Source organism: Artemia sp. Qi Xiang Cuo, chromosome 10 (genome assembly GCF_049724085.1).
Source record: "Artemia sp. Qi Xiang Cuo chromosome 10, ASM4972408v1, whole genome shotgun sequence".
Lineage (NCBI taxonomy): Eukaryota > Metazoa > Arthropoda > Branchiopoda > Anostraca > Artemiidae > Artemia > Artemia sp. Qi Xiang Cuo.
Genome location: NC_142803.1, coordinates 43,636,488 through 43,660,037, shown reverse-complemented (window position 1 = coordinate 43,660,037; position 23,550 = coordinate 43,636,488). Strand labels below are relative to the sequence as shown.

Below are 23,550 nucleotides of genomic sequence, written 5' to 3'. Positions count from 1 at the left end.
CACACTCGCTCATTTGCTCATAATCAGTCACTCACTCACATTCACTCACTCATACTCACACTTAAATTCACTCACTCATACTCACACTCACATTCACCGTCACACTCATACCCGGGTGGAAAGGATGGTCGCATAAACTTAGGAGGGGTTCATTCGATTACAAATCTTAAGTTAAAGTGGCCTTCCCCTTTTCCTCAAATGCATCCGATCAAAATTTTGAGATTGTCATTCTGTTCAAAATGGTTTAATGATCATATAAAATATAAATCTCCAGGGTTGATTATATTGCTCCTGGGTTGACACAACTCCCCAGAGCCCGGGGGCTAGGCTTGTAAGTTATACCAAGAGGGTATCTTAGATTTTATGGAAGAGGTGGTCGTATAAACTTTGCAGGATGCTCATTTGATTGGGAATTTAAAGTTCTAATTCCCTCTTCATTAACTCGAACGTTGCTAGCAACAAGAAGCACAAGCAACCATTCTTCCCAATAAAAACGAGGAAGAAAATCCGAAGCCAAGGACTAAGTAATGTAAAAGAGATAAAGTATGGCAAATTAAATTGGCCAAAAAGGATTTTTTGTTGTAACAAAGCTCAGTTTTAGTTTATGAGTCCAGTTTTTAGTTGAAAATCACCTTTTATTGCCTTTTGCCTTTCTTTTAAAAGCAACTGACGAAATATCAAAAATAAGAAGGTTCTAACACCATTTCCTTTTTTTCTCTTTCTTTTCTTGCGCACCAGCTTTCAGTGCATTGTTTTCCACTAGGATGAACAATAAATTCAAATTCCAGTTACATTAGAATAATAAGTGGGAACAACCAACAAATAAAAATCAAGAGTAAAAAGCGAAAAAAAACTTGCGCAGATGTCTTCTTCTTCCAAGATGTCTTAACAAAGTTGTTAAGGTTTTGGGATAAAATTTTCTCTCCGTTGACAGCGTCTTTGTTAAAATGGCCACTTTCACTGAACAAATGCAGCCTATAGAGCATTACATAGATTTTAAGAATAGTTAATGGCTGGTTGTATCTTTCTGACACTGTAAATCATTCATAGTAACAAGGACCGTAGGCCGATACTGCCGACCACAGTGAGTGGGGGGAGGTGACAAATATGTGCAAGGAACAAAACTCGAGCTAGCGGAGAGAGTTGACTAAAGGTTTGCGGATTATGTTTGTCATTTTTAGTCAGTCAAGTAAGTTTTTTCGATATATTCGTTGGAAAACCTCAAAAGTTTTCATCGAAACTGCTATTTTGGCAGGAAGTGTGAAAACCTGGCTGCAAAATGCAAAAGTGTCACAAACCCCAAAATGTGTCAAAATGACACCTAACGTATAACTTTGGCAACCATGGGCTTGAAGCTTCTGTAAAGGAGTTCTCTAAGCTTTGGAATTTGATGGTACTATTTTCGTCAAGGTTAATTCCATTTCTGGGACTACTTAACCTTTTTTTTATTAAATTAAGCAAATTTTCTCAGGCTCGGACCTATTAAAATACGTATATTTATAATGAGCATAAGACTCTTTGCATGGTAATAAGGGAGAGGGGGAGGGCAAAACGCCTCCAAACAGGTTGTAAAACAATGAATTATTTTTGGCATTTATATCTGCGTTTGTCTGTCTTATATGACCTTTTTAATTTTAGATGCGGTGGTGGCACGCTTCTGGACTCGTTGACAAGTCAGGCTAATTTAACTGAAAGTGAAATTGCCGCTTACATCCGACAAGTTCTCCAAGCATTGGAACACATGCACTCTAGAGGATATGCTCATCTTGGACTAACTGTAAGTTTAGGCACATATGGGTTGGGGGAGGGCATACCAAGACCTCCCTCCCCCCTTTGAAGCTTGATTTCGTCTATGAATTAGCCTAATCCGCTGGTGAAATTTGTTTATGTTAAAAGAATGCAAAACAAGTTGTTAGATTTCTTAGGTAAAGAGTCAATATATCAACAAAGTTTGGTGCCCTTTACAATAGCGACCTATTTTCATTGTTGTCTTTTTCAAAACTAGTTATTTAAATTAGAAATCAATAAAGATGTAGAAGTGGTGTAAAGTAGCAAGAAAATTGACTGAGTGGATAGCTTCACTTATCCAGGTAGCCTTGTTAGTAAGGATGGTGATTATGCAGTGACGGTTCAAACAGTTGAATGGCCCAACCGCTGTTTTTTTTTCGCAACTGAAACAAGTTCAGAAGAAAAACAAGTTAGGTCTTAGAACTAAATTAAAAAGCTAGAAGCCACACTATTGACAGTTGTCAAGTAAGACTCTGAAACTTGGGCAATTAAAGGGTTGATGATGGGTAATTAAAGGGCAATTAAAGGGTTGAGGGTAGATGATGTCTGAGGATAGTTTTTGATACCTCTTTGAATGACCGTAGATCAAAGAATAATCTACACGGAAAATGTAGCTTGCTTCCATTTTTCTATGATAACAATTAAAGAAAAGTTAAGTTAGCTTGGTCTCAGTTTATGATATGCTGCCAAAAATCGTACCTTCTAGTAATCTAGCTCTGATAAATATGAAGCAGAGCCTCCTTGAATATGATTATGGCCTCTGTGTGGCCTCTCGAATGTAGTTCGGCCTCTTCTGAAAAAGAGGCCACATCGCTGTTGTTGAAGTAAAAATCGCTTATTCTGCTAGTCCAGGGCTCAGACTAAAAAGAACTGATTCTTCAATTTGCTCCGTAGAGCGCCTAGCACAACAGCTTTCCACCCAAAGGAATTTTTATAATTTGCAATATAAATTACCATTAAATCTTATAAAAGAATGAATAAAACAAATTGCAGTAAATCAAATATCATGTCTAAGCTTCAACATCTTGAACTAATAGTACTATCAAAGAAATTTGCCCATCTGGCTTTTTTATTATATGAGTAGAGGAGGGGGTACCAGCCCTGTCACTCACCCCTGCTGCCACCTACAACTTTTTTTTACATAATTTATGTCTGTTTGTTGTCAGTGAGAATGAAAAAACAGGAATTTTGTCACATTTATGGATGTTTTTATGGTTTTTGTCAGTGAGAATGAAAAAACAGGAACTTTCTCACATTTATGTCTGGTTTATGGCTTTTGTCAGTGAGAATGGAAAAATAGGAACTTTCTCACTTTCATGGATTATTGAGTCATTAATCAAATTGTTTCCGGGCAAGGTTAATTAATGTCTGACAGATGACGTCAAGTTAATTAATGTCTTTGATGTATTTCAAAAGAGAATGTTTCCGAGGCAAAGTTTAGATCGCACATGACAGATGATGTCACGATTGATTGATTGACATGAAAGGGGAATTAATTTGTTGTTTCTAAAGAGAATTGATTTGACACGAAAGGAAATTAATTTGTTGTTTCTAAAGAGAACTGTCTCCAAGCGAATGTTTAGATCTTAGCGATGAAGAGATTGATTCACGAAAGGGTTTCCAAATAATTTGAAATGTATCAGCGCAGAGATGCCAAACAAAAGGAACACGCTGAAATTACGTTTAGGGATTATTTGGTTGAAACCGTTTCAGTCATTTTATGGAAATATTTCGGCGAAACAGTTAGAGACATTTTAAAAGATGATTTAAAAGATGATTTTAGAAGAGGATTTGAGGGTGAAACTCTGTGGTCGTTATAATACACAAGTTCCATTTGAACAGTGTTGAGGTCCTCTACCCCAACCCCAAAGGGTTCTAATCCCCCTACCCCAACCCCGAAGGAAGCCCCCGGTCCTCAAAGGTCCCCCAAGCTCCCAAAGGGCCCCCGGACCCCCAAAGGGCCCCCCAGACCCCCAAAGGCCCATCGGACTCCCCAAAGGACCACCGGGCTCTCAAAGGGCCCCCCCGACCCCCAAAGGCCCTCACCCGGTCCCCAAAGGTCCACCGGGCTCCCAAAGGGATCCCCGGACCCCCAAAGGGCCCCCCGGACCACCAAAGGCCCTCACCCGGTCCCCAAAGGTCCACCGGGCTCCCAAAGGACCAATCGGCCCTCAATTGCCCCACCAGACCCCCAAAGGCCCTCCCCAGACCCCCAAAGGCCCTCCCCGGGCCCCCAAAGGCCCTCCCCCAACCCCCAAAGGTCCACAGGGCTCCCAAAGGGCCACCCGGCCCTTTAGGGCCGGGTGGCTCCACGTTTAAGTTAGGTTAGATTAGGTTTGCTTATCATGAGCGCTCATGATTAACCTCTAACCTAACCTAATCTATAAACTCTAAAACTATAAACTCTTAACTAAAACTAAACTAAACTAGAGCTTCAACAAAAACTCTAAGCTAAGACTCAAAGCTAAAACTCTAAACTCTTAACTAAAACTAAGCTAAACTAGAACTCTAACAAAAACTCTAAGCTAAGACTATAAGCTAAAATTCTAAACTCTTAACTAAAACTAAAGTAAACTAGAACTCTAACTAAAACTCTAAGCTATAACTCTAAGTTAAAACACAAAACTATTAACTAAAAATAAAATAAAATATAACTATAACAAAAACTATAAGCTATGACTCTAAGCTAAAAAACTCCAAACTCTTAACTATATCTAAACTAAACTAGAACTTCATCAAAAACTCTAAGCCATGATTCTATGATAAAACTCTAAACTCTTAAGTAAACTAAACTAGAACTCTAACAAAACTCTAAACTACGACTCTAAGCTAAAAACTCTAAACTCTTAACTATAACTAAACTAAACTTCAACTCTAACTATAACTCTAAGCTAAGACTCTAAGCTACAACTCTAAACTCTTAACTAAAACTAAACTAAACTAAAACTCTAAGCTAAGTCTCGAAGGTAAAACTCTAGACGATTAACTATATCTAAACTAAACTAGAACTCTAACAAAAACTCTAAGCTACGATCTAAGCTAAAACTCTAAACTATTAACTATACCTAAACTAAACTAGAACTTCAACCAAAACTCTAAGCAAAAGACTCTAAGCCAAAAACTCTAAACTCTTAACTAAAACTAAAATAAACTAGAACTCTAACAAAAACTCTAAGCTAAGACTCTAAGCTAAAATTCTAAACTATTAACTAAAACTAATCTAAAAGAGAACTATACATAAAACTCTAATATAAAACTCTAAGTTAAAACACTAAACTCTTAACTAAAAGTAAACTAAACTAGAACTCTAACTAAAACTCAAAGGTAAAACATCAAATTCTTAACTAAAATTAAACTAAACTAGAACTCTAACAAAAACTCTAAGCTAAGGCTCTAAGCTAAAATTCTAAACTCTTAACTAAAACTAAACTAAACTAGAACTCTAACTAAAACTCTATGCTAAGACTCTAAGTTAAAACACTAAACTCTTAACTAAAAGTAAACTAAACTAGAACTCTAACTGAAACTCAAAGTTGAAACATCAAATTCTTAACTAAAAGTAAACTAAACTAGAATTCTAACAAAAACTCTAAGCAAAGACTCTAAGGTGAAACTCGAAACTCTTAGGTAAAACTAAGCTAAACTAGAACTCTAACAAAAACTGTAAGCTAAAACTCTGCTAAAACTCGAAACACTTAACTAAATATTAACCAAGCTATAACTTTAAGTAAAACTCTAAGCTATGACTCTAAGCTAAAAATCTAAATTCTTAACTGTAACTAAACTAAACTTTAAGTCTAACTAAAACTCTAAGCTAAGACTCTATGGTAAAACTCTAAACTCTTAACTAAAACTAAATTAAACTAGAACTGTAAATAAAACCAAGCTAAGACTCTAAGCTAAAAACTCTAAACTCTTACCTAAAACTAAACTAAACTAGAACTCTAATTAAAACTCTAAGTCTAAGCTAAAACTCTAAACTAAAACTAAACTAAACTAGAACTTCAACAAAAACTCTAAACTAAGACTCTAAGCTAAAAACACTAAACTCTTAACTAAAACTAAAATAAACTATAACTCTAACAAAAACTCTAAGCTCAGACTCTAAGCTAAAATTCTATCCTCTTAAGTAAACATAAAACGAGATAAAACTCTCTGATATGACCTTATGTTAAATAATCAAATAATTTACCAGAGCTAAACTTAAATGTTAATAAAGCATGAACTCTAAGCTAGGACTCAATTCTAAAAATCTAAACTCTTACATAAAAATAGACTAAGATAGAAATATAAACTAAACGCACATATAATAATAAAGGGTAAACTCTAAACTCTTAACTAAAACTAAACTAAACTAAAACTCTAATTAAAACTCCAAGTCTAAGCTAAAACTTTAAACTAAACTAGAACTGCAACAAAAAACTCTAAACTAAGAATCTAAGCTAAAAACTCTTAACTTTTAACTATAACTAAACTAAACTAGAACTCTAACAAAAACCCTAAGATAAGACTCTATGGTAAAACTCTAAACTCTTAACTAAAATTAAGCTAAACTAAAACTCTAAGCTAAGAATCTAAGCTAAAAACTCTTAACTTTTAACTATAACTAAACTAAACTAGAACTCTAACAAAAACTATAAGCTAAGACTCTATGCTAAAAAACTCTAAACTCTTAACTAAAAATAAACTAAACTAAAACTCTAAGCTAAGAATCTAAGCTAAAAATCTAAAATATAAACTATTACTAAACTAAAAATTAACTTAAAAAAAAAATCTAATAAAATACTCTAATCTAAAACTCTAAAATATTAACTATTACTAAACTAAACTAGAACTTCGACAAAAACTATGCTAAGACTCTAGGATAAAAACTCTAAACTCTTAACTAAAACTATAATAAACTAGAACTCTAACAAAAACTCTAAGCTAAGACTCTAAGCTAAAACTCTAAACTCTTAACTATTACTAAAATAAACTTCAACTTTAACAAAAACTCTAAGCTAAGACTCTAAGCTAAAAAATATAAACTCTTAACTAAAACTAAACTAAACTAGAACTCTTTGAAAAACTCTAAGCTAAGACTCTAAGATAAAATTCTAAACTCATAACTAAAACTAAACTAAACTAGAACTCTAACTAAATGTCTAAGATATGACTCTAAGGTAAAATACCAAACTCTTAACTAAAACTAAACTAGAACTCTAACAAAAACTCTAAGCTAAGACTCTAAGCTAAAAACTCCAAACTCTTAACTAAAACTAAACTAAACTAAAACTATAAGATTTGTCTCTAATGTAAAACTCCAAAATATTAACTATATCTAAAATAAACTAGAACTCTAACAAAAACTCTAAGCTAAGACTCTAAGCTAAAACTCTAAACTCCTAACAATTACTAAACTAAACTTGAACTCTAACAAAAACTATAAGCTAAGACTCTAATATAAAACTCTAAAATTTTAACTAAAACTAAACTAAAACTTCAACAAAAACTCTAAGCTAAGACTCTAAGCTAAAAACACTAAACTCTTAACTAAAACTAAAATAAACTAAAACTCTAAAAAAAACTTTAAGCTAAGACTATAAGGTAAAAAACTCTAAACTCTTAACTAAAACTAAATTAAACTATAACTCTAACTAAAACTCTAAGCTAAGTCTCTAAGTTAAAACTGCAAACCCTTAACTAAAACTAAACTAGAACTATAACAAAAACTCCAAGATAAGACTATAAGCTAAAAAATTGTAAACTCTTAACTAAAACTAAACTAAACTAAAAATTCAAGCTAAGTCTATAAGGTTAAACTCAAAACTCTTAACTATGTGTAAACTAAACTAGAACTCAAAATTAAAATAAACTAGAACTCTAACAAAAACTCTAAGCTAAGACTCTAAGCTAAAATTCTAAACTATGAACTAAAACTAAACTAAACTAGAACTCCAACTAAAACTCTAAGCTAAGACTCTAAGCTAAAAAACTGTAAACTCTAAACTAAAAGTAAACTAGACTAGAACTCTAACTGAAACTAAAAGGTAAAACATCAAATTCTTAACTAAAATTAAACTAAACTAGAACTCTAACAAAAACTCTAAGCTAAGACTCTAAGCTAAAATTCGAAACTCTTAACTAAAACTAAACTAAACTAGAACTCTAACTAAAACTCTATGCTAGGACTCTAAGGTAAAACACTAAACTCTTAACTAAAAGTAAACTAAACTAGAACTCTAACTGAAACTCAAAGTTGAAACATCAAATTCTTAACTAAAATTAAACTAAACTAGAACTCTAACAAAAACTCTAAGCTAAGACTCTAAGGTGAAACTCGAAACTCTTAAGTAAAACTAAGCTAAACTAGAACTCTAACAAAAACTGTAAGCTAAGACTCAGCTAAAACTCGAAACTCTTAACTAAATCTTAACCAAGCTATAACTTTAAGTAAAACTCTAAGCTAAGACTCTAAACTAAAAATCTAAATTCTTAACTGTAACTAAACTAAACTTTAACTCTAACTAAAACTCTAAGCTAAGACTCAATGGTAAAACTCTAAACTCTTAACTAAAACTAAATTAAACTAGAACTCTAAATAAAACCAAGCTAAGACTCTAAGCTAAAAACTCTAAACTCTTAACTAAAACTAAACTAAACTAGAACTCTAATTATGACGTAGATAATTTCGGAGACCACACTGCCTTTCCATGACGATAAATAAAAGTTCAAATAGGGATAAAATCCTTTTAATAGACAGTGATGATAGAAATTCACAAAAATACCAGATATTTCGGTCACATATACAGTGACCGTCATCAGTAGTAAAACTGGTATACCAAATACCGAAATATCTGGTATTTTTGTGAATTTCTATCATCACTGTCTATTAAAAGGATTTTATCCCTATTTGAACTTTTATTTATCGAACTCTAATTAAAACTCTAAGTCTAAGCTAAAACTCTAAACTAAAACTAAACTAAACTAGAACTTCAACAAATACTCTAAACTAAGACTCTAAGCTAAAAACACTAAACTCTTAACTAAAACTAAACTAAACTAGAACTCTAACAAAAACTCTAAGCTGAGACTCTAAGCTAAAATTCTATCCTTTTAAGTAAAACTAAACTTAACTAAAACTCTAAGCTAAGACTCTAAGTTAACACTCTAAATTTTTAACCAAAACAAAACTTAACTGTGAATAAAACAAAAACTCTAATATAAGAATATATGCTAAAACTCTAAACTCTTGGATAAAACTAAACTAAACTAGAAATTTAGCAAAAAATCACATATGAGACTCAAGCCTAAAACTCTAAACTCTTGAATAAAATTAAAGTAAAATAGAAATCTAACTAAAACTCTAAGTATAAGCTAAACCTTTAAACTAAACTAGAACTTCCACAAAAAACTTTAAACCAAGACTCTAAGCTAAAAACTGTAAACTTTTAACTAAAACTAAACTAAACTAGAACTCTAAAAAAAACCCTAAGATAAGACTCTATGGTAAAACTCTAAACTCTTAACTAAAATTAAGCTAAACTAAAACTCTAAGCTAAGAATCTAAGCTAAAAACTCTTAACTTTTAACTATAACTAAACTAAACTAGAACTCTAACAAAAACTCTAATATAATACTATATGATAAAAAACTCTAAACTCCTCACTAAAAATAAACTAAACTAAAACTCTAAGCTAAGACTCTAAGCTAAATCTCTAAACTCATAACTATTACTAAACTAAACTTTAACTTTAACAAAAACTCTAATCTAAGACTCTAAGATAAAACTCTAAACTCTTAACTATTACTAAACTAAACTAGAACCTCGACAAAAACTATGCTAAGACTCTAGGCTAAAAACTCTAAACTCTTAACTAAAATTAAACTAAACTAGAACTCTAACTAAAACTCTAAGCTAAGACTCTAAGCTAAAATTCTAAACTCTTAACTATTACTAAACTAAACTTCAACTTTAACAAAAACTCTAAGCTAAGACTCTAAACTAAAACTCTAAACTCTTAACTATTACTAAAATAAACTTCAACTTTAACAAAGACTCTAAGCTAAGAATCTAAGCTAAAAACTCTAAACTCTTAACTAAAACTAAAATAAACTAGAACTCTTTGAAAAACTCTAAGATAAGACTCTAAGCTAAAATTCTAAACTCATAACTAAAACTAAACTAAACTAGAACTCTAACTAAATGTCTAAGCTATGACTCTAAGGTAAAACACCAAACTCTTAACTATAACTAAACTAAAACTCTAACGAAAACTCTAAGCTAAGACTCTAAGCTAAAAACTCAAGACTCTTAACTAAAACTAAACTAAACTAAAACTCTAATCTAAGTCTCTAATGTAAAACTCCAAACTCTTAACTATATCTAAACTAAACTAGAACTATAACAAAAACTCTAAGCTAATACTCTAAGCTAAAAATATAAACTCATAACTATTACTAAACTAAACTTCAAGTCTAACAAAAACTATAAGATAAGACTAAGCTTAAACTCTAAACTATTAACTAAACTAAACTAAAACTTCAACAAAAACTCTAAGCTAAGACTCTAACCCAAAAACACTAAACTCTTAACTAAAACTAAAATAAACTAGAACTCTAACTAAAACTCTAAGCTAAGACTCTAAGCTAAAAAACTCTAAACTCTTAACTAAAACTAAACTAAACTAGAACTCTAACTAAAACTCTAAACTAAGACTCTAAGGTAAAACACCAAACCCTTAACTAAAACTAAACTAGAACTCTAACAAAAACTCTAAGCTAAGACTCTAAGCTAAAAAACTCTAAACTCTTAACTAAAACTAAACTAAACTAAAACTTTATGCTAAGTCCCTAAGGTAAAACTCCAAACTCTTAACTATATGTAAACTAAACTAGAACTCAAAAGTAAAATAAACTAGAACTCTAACAAAAACTCTAATCTAAGACTCTAAGCTAAAACTCTAAATTATTAACTAAAAATAAACTAAACTAAAACTCCAACTAAAAGTCTAAGCTAAGACTCTAAGCTAAAAAACTGTAAACTCTAAACTAAAATTAAACTATAATAGAACTCTAAATTAAAATCAATTGTAAAAAATCAAATTCTTAACTAAAATTAAACTAAAATTCAACTATAACAAAAACCATAAGCTAAGACTCTAAGCTAAAACTCTAAACTACTAACTAAAACTAAACTAAACTAGAACTTCAACAAAAACTCTAAGCTAAAAACTCTTAACTAAAACTTAACCAAACTATAACTTTAAGTAAAACTCTAAGCTATGACTCTAAGCTAAAACTCTAAATTCTGAACTGTAACTAAAACTAAACTAAACTAGAACTCCAACTAAAACTTTAAGCTAAGACTCTATGGCAAGCTCTAAACTCTTAACTAAAAATAAACTAGAACTCTAACTGAAACTCAAAGGTAAAAAATCAAACTCTTAACTAAAATTAAACTAAACTAGAACTCTAACAAAAAAAAAACTCTAAACTCTTAACTAAAACTAAAATAAAATTAAACTATAATAAAAACTATAAGATAAGACTATAAGATAAAACTCTAAACTAAAACTAAACTATACTAGAACTTCAACATAAACTCTAAGCTAAGACTCTAAGCTATAAACACTAAACTCTAAGCTAAAACTAAAATAAACTAGTACTCTAACAAAAACTCTAAGCTGAGACTCTAAACTAAAACTCTAAACTCTTAAGTAAAACTAAACTAAACTAAAACTCTAAGCTAAGTCTCTAAGTTAAAACAAAAAACTCTTAAATAAAACTAAACTATAACTATAACTTAAACTCAAAGATAAAACACAAATCTCTTAAATAAAATTGAACTACACTAGAACTCTAGCAAAAAAATCTTAGCTAAGACTCTAAGAAAAAACTTGAAACACTTAACTAAAACTTATCAAAACTAAAACTTTTATTAACACTCTAAGCTATGACTCTAAGCTAAAACTCTAAATTATTAACTGTAACTAAACTAAACTTAAATTCTAACTAAAAATCTAAGCTAAGACTCTAAGCTAAAACTCTAAACTCTTAAATAAAACTAAAATAAACTATAAATCTAACAAAAACTCTTAGATAATACTCTAAGATAAAACTCGAAACTCTTAACTAAAACTTAAACAAACTAAAAATTTAATTAAATTTCTACTTTATTAATATAATATAAAAATATAAATTCTTAACTTTAACTAAACTAAACTAAAATAGAAATCTTAATAAAAATCTAAGCTAATACTCTAAGCTAAAAACTCTAAACTTTTAACTAAAACTAAACTAAACTACAACTCTAAAAAAAACTCTAAGCTAGGACTCTAAGCAAAAAAAAAACTCTAAACTTTTAACTAAAACTAAACCAAACTAAAACTTTAAGCTAAGACTCTAAGCTAAAAACTCTAAACTAAAAGTAAACTAAACTAGAACTCTAACTGAAACTCAAAGGTAAAACATCAAATTCTTAACTAAAATTAAACTAAACTTCAACTCTAACAAAAACTCTAAGCTAAGACTATAAGCTAAAACTCGAAACTCTTAACTAAAACTTAACCAAACTACAAATTTAAGTTAAATTATAAGCTATGACTCTAAGCTAAAACTCTAAATGCTGAACTGTAACTAAACTAAACTAAATTAGAACTCTGAATAAAACTCTAAGCTATGACTCTAAGCTAAAAACTCTAAACTCTTAACTAAAACTAAACTAAACTAGAACTCTAACAAAAACTCTAAGCTAAGACTCTAAGCTAAAAAAACTCTAAACTTTTAACTAAAACTAAACCAAACTAAAACTTTAAGCTAAGACTCTAAGCTAAAAACTCTAAACTCTTAACTAAAACTAAACTAAACTAGAACTCTAACAAAAACTCTAAGCTAAAAAAAACTCTAAACTTTTAACTAAAACTAAACCAAACTAAAACTCTAAGCTAAGTCTCTAAGGTAAAACTTCAAAGTTTTACCTATAACTAAGTTGTGGGTGAAAAGGATGGGTACTTCAATTTGTAAAATGGGTTTAGGATGGACATTATGAAAAGAACTTGTTCTGAAATGCCCTTTGAAAAGTATTGCTTGGTGTTGGAGCATTCAAAAAGCTGTAAAGTAAAGTTGTGGGTGTAAAGGATGGGTGCTTCAATTTGTAAAATGGGTTTAGGAGGGACATTAAGAAAAGAACTTGTTCTGAAATGCCATTGAAAAGTATTGCTTGGTTTTGGAGCATTCAAAAATCAGTATAGTAAAGTTGTGGGTGAAATGGATGGGTACTTCAAATTTTAAAATGGGTTTAGGATGGACATTAATAAAATAACTTGTTCTGAAAAGATATAATAAAGCCATGAAAAAGTTTTAAAAAATGGGGGCTCTGGGGTTTTGGGGGCGCGGGGGGTCCTTGGGGGGTCTGGGGGCCCTTTAGGGCCGGGTGGCCCTTTGAGAGCCCTGTGGACCTTTGGGGGCTGGGGGAGGGCCTTTGGGGGCCCGGGAGGGCCTTTGGGGGTCTTGGGAGGGCCTTTGGGGGGCTGGTGGGGCACTTGAGGGCCGATTGGTCCTTTGGGAGCCCGGTGGACCTTTGGGGACTGGGTGAGGGCCTTTGGTGGTCCGGGGGGCCCTTTGGGGGTCCGGGGGTCCCTTTGGGAGCCCGGTGGACCTTTGGGGACCGGGTGAGGGCCTTTGGGGGTCCGGGGGGCCCTTTGGGAGCCCGGTGGTCCTTTGGGGAGTCCGATGGGCCTTTGGGGGTCTGGGGGGCCCTTTGGGGGTCCGGGGGCCCTTTGGGAGCTTGGGGGACCTTTGAGCACCGGGAGCTTCCTTCGGGGTTGGGGTAGGGGGATTATAACCCTTTGGGGTTGGGGAAGAGGACCTCACAACACTGTTCAAATGGAACTTGTGTATTATAACGACCACAGAGTTTCACCCTCAAATCCTCTTCTAAAATCATCTTTTAAATCATCTTTTAAAATGTCTCTAACTGTTTCGCCGAAATATTTCCATAAAATGACTGAAACGGTTTCACCCAAATAATCCCTAAACGTAATTTCAGCGTGTTCCTTTTGTTTGGCATCTCTGCGCTGATACATTTCAAATTATTTGGAAACCCTTTCGTGAATCAATCTCTTCATCGCTAAGATCTAAACATTCGCTCGGAGACAGTTCTCTTTAGAAACAACAAATTAATTCCCTTTCGTGTCAAATCAATTCTCTTTAGAAACAACAAATTAATTCCCCTTTCATGTCAATCAATCAATCGTGACATCATCTGTCATGTGTGATCTAAAATTTGCCTCGGAAACATTCTCTTTGGAAATACATCAAAGACATTAATTAACTTGACGTCATCTGTCAGACATTAATTAACCTTGCCCGGAAACAATTTGATTAATGACTCAATAATCCATGCAAGTGAGAAAGTTCCTGTTTTTCCATTCTCACTGACAAAAACCATAAACCAGACATAAATGTGAGAAAGTTCCTGTTTTTTCATTCTCACTGACAAAAACCATAAAAACATCCATAAAAGTGACAAAATTCCTGTATTTTCATTCTCACTGACAACAAACAGACATAAATTATGTAAAAAAAAGTTGTAGGTGGCAGCAGGGGTGAGTGACAGGGCTGGTACCCCCTCCTCTACTTATATGTGTCTATTTAAAAAAAAATCATATTAGATCCAAAGAAAGGTATCTAATATCAGTTTTTGAATTTGTAAAAACTAAATTAATTGATAGGCTTGTATACAGTGCCGTAAAGTCAGAGGAATCAACTCTTTTAGCTGAAATTCATCGCCTGTGATGAATTATTGACACTCCAGTAAAGATTAAAATTCGAATTTTTTTAATTCCAGAATAATAGGCTTTTAATTTATTTCTAATGTTCCCCAAAATTAAAGACACATAAGTAGCAGCAATTCTGGTTGAAGACCTAGCTACCCCAGCGATGAAGCTCGTTTTTGGAGTTTTTCTTATGTAATTTTGCCGTCCAATGTAGAAAAGAGAACTTTTTATCATCGTTATTAATTCTAATATTAAATGTTTTTAAAGTATATCATTATATTTTCAATTAAACTATTATCCTCTAAATGAACCTTTTCAGAAGTATTTGTTGTAAGTAATTAGTTAATAAAACATCACAGTAGGGTCTCTGATAAATGATGACAAAATTGCTATTAGCTTTATCTACTGATACAATCACAAATTCTGCTGATGAGCGATTTCTTGTTTTATAATAGCATTATAAGATATTGAATCTCTGTTAACCGTATATGAATTAGTATATATATTATTACTAGCTTTAGTCATAATTAAATTCTTCCAATTTTGAAAACTCTCTTAGTTTTATTCTCTTTATTGCACCACTTACGAATAAATAAATTCAAATCATTTCCTAAGCCACCAAGAATATTTGATTGCTTTAAATGATGGGGAAGATGGAATTTAGCTATCTAGTCTATTATATTTTTTCATTATATTTAGAAGATGTTTCTGCTTTATTATTGACAAAACCCCTGATATAACGTGTTGGTAAGTCGGATTTATAAATGAAAACAATTTCTTGTAAATAAAAACAGTTTTCCAATGTTTGTAATTGCCCATTGTTATTCATTTTTTCTGTATGATCCTGAAGTCTTTCAACGTTATTGATACCTTCAGTTGTATATTATTTGAGGAAACAAAGCAAATGTTATTCTAAAATAAGTGATGAATTGAAATATATGTTTTTTTTCGTATTTCAGCCAGGAGACGTGTTGATTAGTAGACCAGGCGGAGATGAGATCAAAATTTGTGATTTCAGTTTGACAAGACGAGTTGGCAGTGGAAAACTGATGTCTCTTGATTATGGTAGGCATAAACATACTTTCTTCACAATTTATCCATTCAAAAAGCCGATGCTAGCGAATGAAGCTTGAATTAGACCCTTCAAAATTGTCTTGGAGTACAAATTAAAAAAACTACTTTAACTAGTAGTTTAAATGTGTTTATGTGTGCCAATGTTGCGGTTGTACTATGCTATAATGTGCACATATACAAAAGTAGTTTTTTCTTGCATGTTTTCTGTAAATTAGTTTTTAAAAGTAACAAACTACTTTTGTATAATTTGTTCTTAAAGTAACACCCCACTTTTTGTAATATAAAACAAATCAATGAAAGTATATTATCAGTTGAAAGCTGGACCGAAAAGGCTTTCCTGGAGGATTACTTGTGCTTCTTTTGCATCAACGAACGATTCCTCAAATTTTTGAGTCAGTCCACCAATAAAGACCATAAATCTCACCACTTTTTTTCTATATAAGACCATCACTTTCAACATAAAAGGGTACTGCACCTTTAAGCTTCAATCGATTTAGCTTCCACCCGTTTTCTATGAACACCCTTTACATACGAAATGGTCAAGAAAAAAGTAATGTATAAGAGGCGTTTCTTTCTGTCCAAGGGTTCAAAACCTATTTTAATTTGGCAGTAAAATATCTTACTTTCCTCTATAGTGTACATTAACTACCCTTTAAAAGACTGTCTTAACTAGAATCACAGTGGGAAGATAGTTGTAATCTTTTTTTAGTATGAGTTTTTGGGGCTAGGGAGGGGGCTGCATGAAGTTGGTAAGTTTAGTTTGGCATGGTTTAATATTAACTTCTGAGACTTGACATGAAAAATAATATGAGCCAAACGTTAGAGATTTTTCCGACTTAACAATAGCGTTGCGTAGCCTCTGTCACTCACGTTATTTTGATGATGCTGATAAGTGTGAGCTGTGGAGTTCAAAATTCACAACAATTTTATCTTTCCAAAATACGCTATTTTTACGGTTGCTATTTTATTAATTCATTTACTTTTTACTATTTAGTATTTTAGTTTATTTTTAACTTTTAATGTTAATTTTAATGTTTGCTGTTTTGATGTTGAAAACTCTATTAGCAACATTTTTTTTTTAGATTCAAGAGTTGACGAAATGGTAAACCATCCAAACAACTAAATCTAAAGACTTTATAAATCGATGTTGCAGGTTTTGTCTTTGTCGGTATTTCCGGCAGAGAAGAAAACTTCGAAATAATTCCTATAAAAGACATGACTGGTTTAAAACTCGGTTTAATTTTGCATCTCACTATGAATGATTAAAATATAAAACTCGAAAGTAATAACATTTTCTTTCTTTTAAATCCAAAACATCCAAATTTTATCGGGAAAATTAAATAAGTTATTGTGCAAAAACACAATTGCATGGTAACATGGTAAATGAGTTACCATGCAGTTTCTTCTATAAATCTCCAAGTGTCACCTGTTCACGTCGTTCCTGATTTCCAACTATCAGACAACCTTCCAATATCTGCATCTATTTATTGTCCCTCGGCTCAGACTACTCCCACCACGCAACCATATCAGCCCCACGCCCAATTTTACAGGGATTGGGAAAACATCCGGGATGATCTTTTTGTTGCAGTTACTAATTCTGTCCTTCATAAAATTCATGTTCCGTTCCAGCTCCTCATGAAAATTCCGCAAGTTGATGCAAATGAAATACGGGTGTTGCTAAATATCTATCTTGCACAAATTTGCCATGCTCTGCGATGCGCAGAAAAAGCCGTTATACCTCTGAAACGTATACGTCAGGGTGTCACTGGTCCAGTAATCCGAGCCTAGTTGAAGCTTGGAGAAAATCCAAATTTTGGTACCATTTGTGGCTTCAGTGTGACCGTCCTCGCTCTGACTGGGTTTCTGACATTCGTCTTTCTACCAAAAACAAGTTTGCAAGAGAACTATCTATCCGCATGAACCAGATAGTTGAAGAGACATCCCAGCAAGCTTCTCTGTCCCAACCTTCCTTCTGGAGAAATGTATCAAGAGATCCTCCTAGGGCCCGCCTATCTGCTCAAGTTATTCCTGATTCCGAATGGAATTCATATTTATCTGCTGAATTCTCCCCACCAGATGCCGCCCTGCAGTCCGAATATGAAGATAAGCTTGATAAATTTCTGTCTAGTTGTCCAACCGACAGTTTTGTTGTTTCAGTTGATTCTGTACTGCGAGCAATCCAACGCCTAAAGCGTAAGAAATCTTCTGGCATCGATAAAATAAGCGCTCTTCACGTTCTGCATGGAAGCGAGCTGCTGGTAAACCATATTGCTCTTTTGATGCAGATGATTGTTACCCAGTGAGTTGTACCGTCTTCTTTCTTAATCGGAGATCTTACTCCAATTCCAAAAAAAAAGTAAACTCGCTACCCAGTGCTCTTCCTTCCGCCCTATAGCAGTGGCTACTACCTTCTGTAAGCTTTTTGAACTTCTGTTCATTAACCATCTGAACGCGAAATGCTATGTTTCACCTTACCAATTTGGATTCCAGCCACGTCTCGGTTGTGCCCACGCTTTGTCGGTTGTTACCAACGCATTGATCGATGCTGATGCATCAGGTGAAACTCTCGTGTTGGCCGGGCATGATGTTCGTAAAGCGTTCGACTCTCTCATTCACACCGCTAAGCTACTCCCTACAGAAAAACATGGAGTGAGCCCTTCATATATCAGAGCCCTTCAAGACATGTATTATTGTCTTAAAGTTCACCTAATACTTCACCCATTAGCTAAAGTTGACGGCTCTCAAGTCTACGCACCAACTCCTAATATTTTTGTCAATGTCATAAAAGGTACCCGTCAAGGTACTGTTTCTTCCCCTTCACTCTTCAATAATGGAGTTCTGGATGTACATTCAGCTGTTCCCACATCATTCATCTGTGCCGGTCTTGATTTATCTCTCGTATGTTATGCAGACGACATTCTGAATTTGAGCCGTACTATCTAACGCATTAACGATATTTTCGAAGTGCTACACTCTGATTATGCAAAACCATGTCTTCAGCTCAATGCTGAAAAGTTCCAAGTTAGTATTCTTCAATTGGAATCGATTGTTGCCTAGGGATATTCCATTTGGAAATAGTAGGATTAAGCCAGTAGATCAAATCACCTACCTCAATCTTCCCATTGGTTCGCCAGTAATTCACACGCGACAACTATTAATTGCTCACATTGAGCGTAGAGTTGGGTTATCATATGCTTCTTTTGTAACTAATAAGTTACGGTTCAACCGCCATCTTCTCTCGAAACTTTATAACTCTGTCGCTCCACCACACTATCTGTAGATATCGTCGTTTTGGAAAATGCTCACAATTTCTGACAAGTCAAAAACTCGTTCAGTTTTCTTCCGGTTCGCAAAATATCTTCTACGTTTTCCCTCTTGGACGCGCAATTCTTATTAGAAAATTCAGCATTGCTGACCCCATTATAGCTGTGGAAAAGCAAATTCGTGCTTATAATTCGCGTTTAATGAAGCTGAACTATCCCTGGTTGTCAGTACTGGCACAGTAGTTAAGATGTATTTGTTGTGTTATTTTTTTTTTTTTTTTCGGACTTTGAGTAATTGTTGCAATTTTTAAGCTGATTGATGATTTAGTCTCTTTTTGTGTGAGTCCATTTTAAGTGACGCTGGTCATTCTCAATTTTGGTGTCAATTTTTCTTTGATAATATATTGCGTATATTACTAATAATTTAAGTGTTTAATAATTATTGGTTCTTTTAAGCATATTGCTTTAAGTAAAGATGTAAAAGGATCTGTGATTGAATAATTTCCTTGTTTCTGTTATTTATGTATATCGGAGTAAATGAATCATTTGTTGAGAGCGATCTGAGTTCAAGACCAGCGGGCGAAAGTGTCATTTAATTGTTTTTACCGTTTCTTGTCATACTTACACTAGTTGAAATGATTATCGTATATTTTTTTAATTCACTGATGATTATTTGGGTTATTTTTTTACCAATTGCGGCTTGATGCAATGATGTTCATATTGTTTATGGTTGTTCAGTATTTAGGAGCCTAGAAAAAAAATAAACATGTTCGGTACCTGCAGAGCAGTGTATAATTGAGTTTTTCTTTCTCGTTTTGTGTAATTTGTTCTAAGAGCTGATTTAGATCTTAGCTGTAGCGTTTGTCACTAAAAACCACATGTATAACTCCTAAGTTTATGTGTATTACTTTTTTTTGCTTATTGCTCCGTCTTATTCTTTTTTGTATGACGAGTTTTCCAATAAATAATAATAACAATTAGTGATCTAGTTAGTGCACTGAAGCCTCGCCTCGCTCCTTCCTTAAGGCACGATCCATTCCAATCCTCCTCTTGTGTATCACCGCCCAATTGCCAACACATTCACGGACTTCAATACCTGTACTACCAACTGGTCTCTCCCGTAACAAACTTCCCTCTCCACTTGACCCTCTCTGTCTGTATCTGTAGGATTATGGAATGTGGAAAAACCAGCTCTTTACCGCTTCATCCTTAGTAAAAAAGTCCTTGGGACCTCCGACACTCCCATGTCTCTAGGGAACGTGCAATTCGCTTAGTATTTTTGTTCATTAGTCTTTTTGAAGTGAAATATCAAGTGAAAAACTGGTCTCAATGTAGCCTATGGCTCTAAATGTCTAAATATGCTTTAAATTTTCATTAAGTATGCTTTGACAGTAAAATAACTTTACCTAATCCATTTTTTTTGTCATGTAATTTCGGAATTATGAGTAGCTTTGATGCTGGCGGTTGCCAAATTCATTCGTTTAGTCAAAAAATATTGGAAAGTGTTAATAATTCTAAAGATTGAAATAGTCAAACAGTTCGTGGTAACGAACTGTAAGTAAGGAGCGACCCGGCTCAATGGTAACCGAAACTCTAGAAAACGGGTTTTGATACCAATAGATATATCAAAAGAATCAGATTTCAATGCTGATTTCAAATATATAACTCATCAAGTTTCATCAAGTTTAGTGCTACCAATCAGAAGTTACACGCCTGAGAAAATTGGACTGATTTTCGAAAAAAGGAGGAAAGACCCTCCAAAAACTATAAAACCTTAACCAAACTCACACCGTAATATTCAGCGTATCAGAGAACCCTACTGTAGAGGTTTAAAGCTCCTATCTACAAAAATGTGGAATTTTAAATTTTTTGCCAAAAGAAAGATCACGGATGCGTGTTTATTTGTTTGTGTGTTTGTTTGTTTTTTTTCCCAGGGGTGATCGTATCGACCCAGTGGTCCTAGAATATCGTGGGAAGACTCATTGGGACGAGAATTAAAAGTTCTAGTGCCCTTTTTATGTGACTAAAAAAAATGGAGGGCAACTAGGCCCCCTCCCACGCTTATTTTTTTCCCAAAGTCACCCGATCAAAATTTTGAGATAGCCAATTTCTTCAGCATGGTCGAAAATATGATGAATATGTCTTTTAGGATGACTTAATCCCCGAAGTTCCCAGAGGGAGGGCTAAAAGTTATGAACTTTACCCAATGTTAACATATAGTATTGGTTATTGGGAAGTATACAGAAGTTTTCAGGAGGTTTTTTTTCTGGTAGTGGGAGGGAAGGGTGGGTCGGTGGTTATGTTGGAGGATCTGTTGATGAAGGAAGTTTTCATGGGGGAAGAGAAATCGCCATGAAGGGGGCCCCGGACTTGCCAGCATTATTTATTGTTTATTGGGAAGTATACAACCATTTTCAGGAAGGATTTTTTCTGGAGGGGCGGGGGCTAGAGGAGGGGTTACTCTGGAGAATATCTCCGTGGAGGTTGTTTCGTTGGGGTAAGGGACATTTCTATGAAGGGGGCGCCGGATTTCCAAGCATTATTTAAAAAACGATCAGAAATTAAATTAAAAAAAAACAAGTTTTTTCAACTGAAATGTAAGAAGGAATATTAGAACTTAAAACGAACAGAAATTATAACGTATGTGAGGGGGTTCTCCCCCAAGTCAATACCTCGCTCTTTACGCTACAGTTTTTTTTTTAGTGCTTTCAAAAGAGCTATCTATTATAATTAAAAGGCCTTTGTGATTCAAGGGTTTCTGAATCAAAATTTTTTTTAAGTTTTAACTTAAAAAGCGTGGTATTGACTAAGGGGAGAACCCCTTCATATAATTAATAACATATACGTAATAAAAAAAAACAATAAAAAACAAGCGATACGGCTGAATAGTAATCGAAACTTTTAAAAACGAAATTTTGATGTCAATAAATGTATCAAAAGAATGTGTTTATAATGCTGATCCTAAATATATAAATTTTATTAAGTTTAGTATTACTCATCAAAGGCTACGAGCCTGAGAAAATTTACTCGATTTTTTAAAGAGGGGGGAAACATCCCCTACAAGTGAAAGAATTTTAATGAAAATCACACCGTCAGATTCAGCGTATCAGAAAAACCTATTACATAGGTTTCAAGCTCATATCTGCAAAAATCTGAAACTTTGTCTCTTTTGTCAGAAGAAAAAATACGAATATAGAAGTTAGTTATGTAAGTTAATTTGTAAAAACATCCATTTAGCAAAAGAAAAGTAAAATTTTTATGCAAATAAAAGCTGCATTAACTAAAAAACGATTAGAAATTAAATAAAAAAAACAAGTTTTTTAAACTGAAAGTAAGGAGCGACATTAAAACTTAAAACGAACAGAAATTATTCCGTATATGAAAGGGGCTGTCCCCTCCTCAACGCCTTGCTCTTTACGCTAAAGTTTGACTCTGTCTCACAACTTTATTTTTTAAAACAATAAAAAACTTTAGCGTAAAGAGCGAGGCGTTGAGGAGGGGACAGTTACAGTTCGTGGTAACGAACTGTAAGTAAGGAGCGACCCGGCTCAATGGTAACCGAAACTCTAGAAAACGGGTTATTGATACCAATAGATACATCAAAAGAATCAGATTTCAATGATGATTTCAAATATGTAACTTTCATCAAGTTTAGTCTTACCCATCAAAAGTTACGCGCCTGAGAAAATTTGGCTGATTTTCAAAAAAAGGGGGAAAGACCGCCTAAAAGCTATAGAATCTTAATGAAAATCACACCATCAGATTCAGCGTATCAGAAAACCCTACTGTAGAGTTATCAAGCTTCAATATACAAAAATGAGGAATTTTACATTTTTTGCCAGAAGAAAGATGACGGAAGCGTGTTTATTTGTTTATTTATGTTTTTATTTTTGGTTGTTCGTTTTTTCCCCAGGGGGGATCGTATCGACCCAGTGGTCCTAGCATATCGTAGGTAAGCTTATTGGAACAGAAATTAAACTTTCTAGTTCTCTATTTAAGTAGCAAAAAAAAATGGAGGGTAACTAGGCCCCCTCCCACGCTTATTTTTTTCCCAAAGTCACCCGATCAAAATTTTGCGATAGCCATTTTGTTCAGCATGGTCGAAAATATGATAAATATTTCTTTTAGGATGACTTAATCCCCCGAAGTTCCCAGAGAGAGGGCTAAAAGTTATGAACTTTACCCAATGTTAACATATAGTATTGGTTATTGGGAAGTATACAGAAGTTTTCAGGAGGTTTTTTTTCTGGTAGTGGGAGGGAAGGGTGGGTCGGTGGTTATGTTGGAGGATCTGTTCATGAAGGAAGTTTTCATGGGGGAAGGGAAATTGCCATGAAGGGGGCGCCGGACTTGCCAGCATTATTTATTGGTTATTGGGAAGTATACAACCATTTTCAGGAAGGATTTTTTCTTAAGGGGGGGGGGCTAGAGGCTGGGGTTAATCTGGATCAAAATTACTGGTATGCTGTTTAGTTTGTGGCATTGCACGGTATAGGAATGGGGTCCAGGATTTCCAAGAATTATTTAAAAAACGATCAGAAATTAAATAAAAAAAAACAAGTTTTTTCAACTGAAATGTAAGAAGGAATATTAGAAATTAAAACGAACAGAAATTATAACGTATGTGAGGGGGTTCTCCCCCAAGTCAATACCTTGCTCTTTACGCT

General features: G+C 33.6%; 1 protein-coding gene across 1 annotated transcript in view; it reads left to right on the top strand.

The window, feature by feature from the left end:
- Positions 1–23,550, top strand: part of Obsc (Obscurin) — a 247,589-nt gene that overhangs the window by 135,503 nt on the left and 88,536 nt on the right. Inside the window, exons 23-24 of the mRNA XM_089096011.1 lie at positions 1,639–1,777; positions 15,506–15,611. Of these exons, the coding sequence (XP_088952137.1) occupies positions 1,639–1,777; positions 15,506–15,611 (245 nt within the window). The remainder of the gene's footprint in view (positions 1–1,638; positions 1,778–15,505; positions 15,612–23,550) is intronic.